General features: G+C 33.8%; 1 protein-coding gene across 1 annotated transcript in view; it reads left to right on the top strand.

The window, feature by feature from the left end:
- The first annotated feature begins 3243 nt into the window (after positions 1-3243).
- Positions 3244-7123, top strand: part of LOC106463492 (synaptic vesicle 2-related protein-like) — a 49204-nt gene continuing 45324 nt past the window's right edge. Inside the window, exons 1-4 of the mRNA XM_022391011.1 lie at positions 3244-3340; positions 4809-4912; positions 5697-5795; positions 6707-6778. Of these exons, the coding sequence (XP_022246719.1) occupies positions 3244-3340; positions 4809-4912; positions 5697-5795; positions 6707-6778 (372 nt within the window). The remainder of the gene's footprint in view (positions 3341-4808; positions 4913-5696; positions 5796-6706; positions 6779-7123) is intronic.

Genomic DNA, 7123 nt, shown 5'->3' on the forward strand with positions numbered 1-7123 from the left:
CCAAAACATGAACGGACATTAAGATGTTAATTCGAGTTTTATTGTGATACATTGAAATATCAGGGTTTTGTGATTTTGTGACTAACTGAACAAAAACATATAAGTAAGGCGGGTTTGTTGTTGGTATTATATTCTATGCTAAATTTTATGCTTTTATACTGACAGTCGAGATATTCAAAAACTGTTCGAATTCTCCTTCCTAATGTTGCTTCAAAACAGACGAAACACAGAAATTGTTGCTTTAATATCCCCCCACTACAAATGACAAGGGGTTCTAACTTATGTGCCAAATAACATATTATAAAAATAGTTTCCCTTTGGAAATAATAACTATTTAAAAATAAAAGCCAGTTGCCTCCCTATGGTAGGTGGTTCGAAATTAAGGATGGCACCACACTTACCATACACTGACAAACGTGCTGGGACGGGACTCTATAAATAGTCTCCAAAGCCTGTACATTGGCCAGTGATAATCTCCTCTAGTATGTAAATCCTAACCTGATTATTCGAAAACTTTTCGAATACTAGTAATAACGCTTTACCGGAAAGCCTTTTCCGAAGTATCGAAACGTAAATAAATGTATTACTTGTCTGTAAATAAACATATTCTTCATCATCTGTTCCTTCTTTTTCTGATAAGACTAAAGATTTGTTGGTACAAAGTGAGTGAATATGTACCGGTGTAATGCGTAATACCACTAACATATCGACAAACTATAACATAGTTCTAGTTCTGATTTTCAAAAGTTCCCAGTTCTTAATTGGTTCACTATTAATGCTATGGGAACGTGCACAAAATGTTTCAAAAAACCTTCGCTAACGCTTTTCTCTCTATAGAGTTCTGGCTTTTCACTATGGATATCAGGCCATGTGGTTGAAAACGCTATAGTTGGTTGGTTGGTTGCTATCGAGCGCAAAACTATACAAGGAGCTATCTGTACTTTGCCCATCACGGGTATCGAAAATCTATACTTAGCGTCGTAAACTTACCGCTGAGCCACTGGGATACAGAAACGCTACAGAAATTAATATTCACTCTCACTACTGATCTCAGGTTCACTATCACTGGGAAAGTCAGCCAACATCTTCCTAATTATCTCGCCTTCAATGTCGCCATCCTTCTTCAATCTAATAAAAAAAATAAGAAATTGCCCTTATAAAAACCCAATACTCTCCAAAAATCTTTACTAAAGCAAATATTGTTTCATATTTGACATGTATAAGGTCTAAAAACTCTTATTGTATCATAAGAGACAAATAATAGAGATACGGTTAATCCGTGGAAAACATACTCTGGTTTAGTATCGTGGAGTATTTCGTTCCCCGAGCCACAAAAAAACCACGCGTTGCTCTCGGCTCAGCTGGGGTATAAATGGGAGAAATTAGGTGTGTACTCTATCGGCAGTTTTAAGAAGCTACCAGGAACAGTAACACTGAGTTAAAATGTTTTGGTTGTAAAGCACGATGAACTCAGCAAAATACACGAATTGTACACTAACTTTTTTGTTTATAAACGATAATAAAAATCTTACATACTGAATTGAAAATGAACAAGTAGTAACATGGACATAACGAAGAAATGCACAAAGTTGTATGAAGTTAGCCATTAACTACTCATAGTAAAGGTCGTGTACACATTGTTCTTGTATCAACAATCCAGAACTTAGACTTATATTCCTATCGTGAGTTATGGCCAACACCATTTGAGTTGGACCTCCTAAACAGTGTTAGTGCGAATGAAAAAAGTTCGTTTATATCAAATAGGCTGTACTCTAAAACCATTAAGTTTTATGCATTTCAAATGTATTGTATATTTTGTACTTCAAATGAATGTTATATATAAAATCATAAAACAGTAAGTATTGCTATTTTGAATAGTTTCCTTAGTAGTGTTGCGTCAGTGAGGTCACGTGACTAGTGTCACGCCACGTTTCTAGAACTATTCTGTTCCTTCGGGAGTGCTCTAGCATTCGCTAGATTGGGGGTGGGCTGGTATATATATATAAGATGGTCACGGCGTGACGTGAGAACGCGTGTAGGTAGTGAGTAACTGAACTGCAGTCAGAAAGTATTGTTGAAGTTAACGTCGTTGTTATAGCGTTGTTATAGAGCGATTGTTGAAAATAAGTGTATCGGTAAAGTTATATTCAGAAAGAAAAACCAGTTTTATTAAGAAAGGACTTGTGTCGCTAAAGTTTCGTGGGAACGAAGTTACGGAAAATCAACTAACGAACGGAGACGTAACAGTATTAAATTGATTGGTTAAACAGTAAGTCATTGATTTATCGTAATTAGTTGTAGCAAGATGATTTACGAGTTTATTAATCAGATGTTAAATTAGAGATACGAGTGAAAAGGAGCTATATACATGGAAGGTTAGCATAAGGTTATGTTTAATCCATGAAAATGTAATGTAACTAGTGAAACATGTGTTATATGTGTAAATATGTACTTATAAAGTGAAATAGTAAGATTGTTTGTTCAATTATTATATGCGAAATGTAATTAGAGATTTAAATAGTTAAGTTAATATTTTTGTCCTTTACAGAAAAGATAATTGCAGGAAGAAAAAATACTTTATGCAAATAAGGCAAAATACTGTTGATTAAACACAGATTGGACAACAAACTTATTCTCTTTTCTCAATGTGATGTAAAAACAAGACTTATATAAACAACGTTGTAATAGCTGTCTCGTTCAAATAATGGTTTTATTTGAAAAGTGACTTTTTAGGACATATGTAGATTAATTATTGAAATGAATTAGCGATATTGATTTTTTTTTGCAAATAATTGTAAAATATAACTTACGTAATGTAATTCAATATATAAGTAAAAACTATGAACATAAGTTGAGACATCACACGATGATCTCTACAGAACTATAGTAGCATTGTCCGTAGAAACACTATTTGCCTATTGCACCTTAATAAAACCACCCACTTGTAGTACCTTACTAACACTATCCACCTCACCCCATCTTTTTCAGGACTGTGCAAGATAAATGAGTATAGTTGTAAAAGTACAATATCCAATTTAGATAAATTATTAATTTTAAGACGTTTATTGTTACTGAAGCGAAAACTATAAAGTTGATGATATAATCACATGTTGCGACACTTTGGTATCTGTTGATCTACATCACCCCCTGGTGGTTCGCTCGCAAACTATATTCGCGCTCATCATAGATGACCTTGTTGACTTAACCCTAGGAACACGCCCTCTGGCGCCACTTCGTGGAAATATGACGTCAATGTCTCTGGCACCTCTTCTTGAACGTCATCGTCTCTACCTCCTCCCCCCTATTCCATCACTGGAAAAAGGAGAGCTTGTACTAGAGTGTAAATCAATCAATCGGAATATTCGGTAACTTTTCGAATACCGGAAATGACGCTATACTGGAAGGCCTTTTCCGAAGCGTCCAAATGTAAATAAACTTTCCATATGTCTATAAGTAAACATACTCTTCATCATAACTGTGTTCCTTCAGTTTCTAATAAGACAAGAATTTGTTGCTACAGGAAGATTCCACCGTGGATGTATACATACACACACACATATATATATATATGTAGAATACTTTATAAAAAATGTAATAAATTAACATTGACTGGGAAATTTCTAATATCGATGGACAATGGTTAGTCATTGATTAAACTTGTCTCTAATTAATAAACAAAATAGGTTAATATATACCAGTGCAATGCATGATACCTTCTAAAATATTGAAGCACTACAGCATACTTGTAGTTCTGGTATTCAAAGGCTTGCAGTTCTTAACCCTAGAATGCAGTCCTGGGTCCAAGAAACCAGGCACGATTTTTTTTTTGTCCAATAATTCTATTATAGATGCGTATGTTTCTGTGACCTTCCTTCTATTCCTCTACAATTTTTTGACAAATATTTCTGCAAAGTCATCTTTTTTGAGCAAATATGCAATACTGCTTGTACGGGTCTCAAAAACCCAACCACTGAAACAATGTAAAGTACTTCAGGACTGTATCATAGGGTTAATAGACTCACTATTAATCTTCGAGGAACGTGTACAAAAAGTATCGAATATCCTCGCTAACGCTTTTCGTTCACCAGAAACCCGGTTTCTCAAGATGGATACTAGGCCTTGCAGTTGTAAATGCTCAGTTGATTGGTTGTTTTTCTTGAGTGTAAAGCTGCACAGTGGACTATCTTTTCTCTGCTCACAACGGTTATGAAAACCCAATTTTTAGCGTCGTAAGCCTGCAGACTTACCGTTGAGCCACTGTGGGACAGAAAACGCTTCAGAAATTAACTATTTTCAGTGGTCGAAATATTTATAGCAACAAGCTGTATGTACACATGATCTGTAACTTAACCTCAAAGGCTGTGAGGTTAATTATTTAGACAAACACAGCTGCACTGATTCTGATCGGAAATTTGTTGGTTTGTGTTTAAGCACAAAGATATAAATGGGATATCTGCGCTGTGTCTACCGCGGGTATCGCGTGCCGAATTTTAGCGTTATAAGCCCTAAAGCTTACATTTGAGCAGCAGAATGGCCTTACTATAATACAATAATAAGTAGTGATTATGTTTTAATTCATGCACGTCAAAACATATAAAAGTTATACTTAAAGTTTCTAATTTATTTGAATATTGTTCATTGATTTAAATATAAAAATTTCAAACATGTCAGTGTGTATAACACAAGAATCACACATATGATTTAGTCTTATTACATATCGTATAAATGTTAACAGAGTAAATAAATTTTCAATATACCAAACTTAAGTGTGGAAAATTCGTAAATATACTAATCTACTTAACCTACAGCTTCTCTTTCTGTCCCAGAATCCTACACGTGTGAAGAAGTTGTCAATGCTGGAGGTTTCGGAAAGTTCCAATGGAAGCTAACATTTTTGTCCTGCTTTGCTTGGGTCAGTTTGATGTTATAGACAGCTTTGTACAGTCAGTTTCGGTTTGTTTTTAATAGAACACTCCTGAAGAAGCTGTAAAGCGAAACGTTGTGTGTCCAATTAAAAAAATAACAATTTGGTGTTATAAGGTCGTTTATTTCTGGTAATAAAATATCTCTTAGACCCCAATATGCACTATAGAAATTAAGTAATGAGTCTTCAATGAGATATTGTTATATATCTAGATATTTATTAACAATACGTTTTAATACGAACAACTGGGATATTTATATTTTAAACAATGTTTAACTACTTTGCCACGAACCTTCTGTTTTTTAAGATATATAATGAATAAAGTTTGTTAGACATATTTTAAAATAAGTAAAGAAAGACTAACTTCAGATAGTACACTTTATATCATTTTCTCAACGTTTCCGCTTTCATCTTCTTCTGAAAGTTTTCTCTAAATAGGCTAAAAAATTACAAGTTTTAGAATAAATTTCAAAGAAGGGATAAATCTTTATGTCTCCATGACAATTAAAATATCTAATCATCCTTCGTCGGCTTATAAAAGGCGTTCACACCATAACAATAGTTATTATATTTATGTTTATCATTACTACAGCATCAGTGTTTTCTAATGTCGAATTGCAATAATATCATTTACAGTTTTTATCTGTATAACTTAATAGTGATTTTGTGACAATTGGTTTACCTAGACGTAGTCTAGAGAAACATTGGTGTATCAGGTTTTTGTTTGGACCAGTTAAGGCTGTTATTAATTAATTTAAACTTATTTCATCAGATGGCGGAATCGTGTGAACTAATGGTTCTATCTCTGTTGGGCCGGTTTTTAGCCTGCGAATGGAAAATTACATCTTTCCAGATAGCGCTTCTAACGTCAGTAAGTACGACGTTTTTTCGTGTTTTTTTTAAATTTCTGAATGAAAACAGTAAAGTTCATTATTAATGTCTGCGGACTTACAGCGCTAGAATCCGGGTTTCGATACCCGTGGTGGGCAGAGCACAGATAGCCCATTGTGTAGCTTTGTGCAAATCTTCCCTGCAAAACTAAACAATGGACTATGTGCTCTCAGTCCTTCGCGGGGAACCGAACCCCGTTGTAAATTCGTAAACTTACCACTGTCCTAGCGGAATACGCAAGAAAAAAAAAATCAAATCAAATATTTCTTCTAACAACATAATGGACATTGTTCAACGTTTTTTGTTTTTGTTTTTGTAAAATTACTGTAAGTTTCCATGCGAGTATTGAGTATTTATATTGTTCGTGAGAATTTATATATTTCTAGATATAAATCATTTAACGCTATTTTTAACAGCACTAAATCATGTTGGCTATTAAATATGATAAACTTTTTCTTAATTAGACGGCTTTTAAAAAATAATACCGTCCTTTCATACATTGAGAAATGTTATACTGATTCATGTGCTCTAGTCTCAGTATGCATGTGTGGATATATATTTATGGTTGTTGAATAATACTTGAAAAGTACTTAGGGTTAAACAAAAGACAGAATTAAAAAACCTAATAAACTGAGCGCCGCTTGGAAAACAGTGTAATTACAAAACGTAACGACTTGTTTATAACACTGTCTATAAGAAATGGTGAACATACGAGATAATAACATTATGTGTATAGATAAGATAAAAGTTTCACTCCAACTTCTGACTTCGCCGACGCTTCGTAACAATAAAATGCTTTAGTCGAGTATACACGCCTGATTCTTTATATCTGTCTGTACCTGAATTTTCTTCTTTTCTGTTGTTTGTAAACATATTTCTTACATTTGGCAGGTAGTGTTTCTTGCAATGGGTGTTGGATCTCCGATATGGGGGAAAACAGCCGATAAATATGGTCGTAAAAAGGTAGATTCCACTCTTTCTATTTATTTCTGTTTCTGTAAATTTTAATTAGTATTAGTATTTCAAGCGCTTTAAACGTGATATATTTGATGATTACATACAAGTTCTTTGTATTTTACTTTCTAAGGTGGTAGGAAAGAAGTTTCTTGATTGGACACATCTTCAAACTCAATTTGAAGGTTACTGAAAAAACGAGTATTGTCAGAATTTAAAAATCTAATAAAATAAAAAGTTTTTAGTTATATTTTTGATAGTATAAATACATACTATGTTGTTGTTGAGCTTAGGATTCTCCTACAATAGGTGTCTGTGACTTGTGAGCAATAAATTCAACTTCACCTGTTTCCA

This window comes from Limulus polyphemus, unplaced genomic scaffold, assembly GCF_000517525.1.
Source record: "Limulus polyphemus unplaced genomic scaffold, Limulus_polyphemus-2.1.2 Scaffold1423, whole genome shotgun sequence".
NCBI lineage: Eukaryota > Metazoa > Arthropoda > Merostomata > Xiphosura > Limulidae > Limulus > Limulus polyphemus.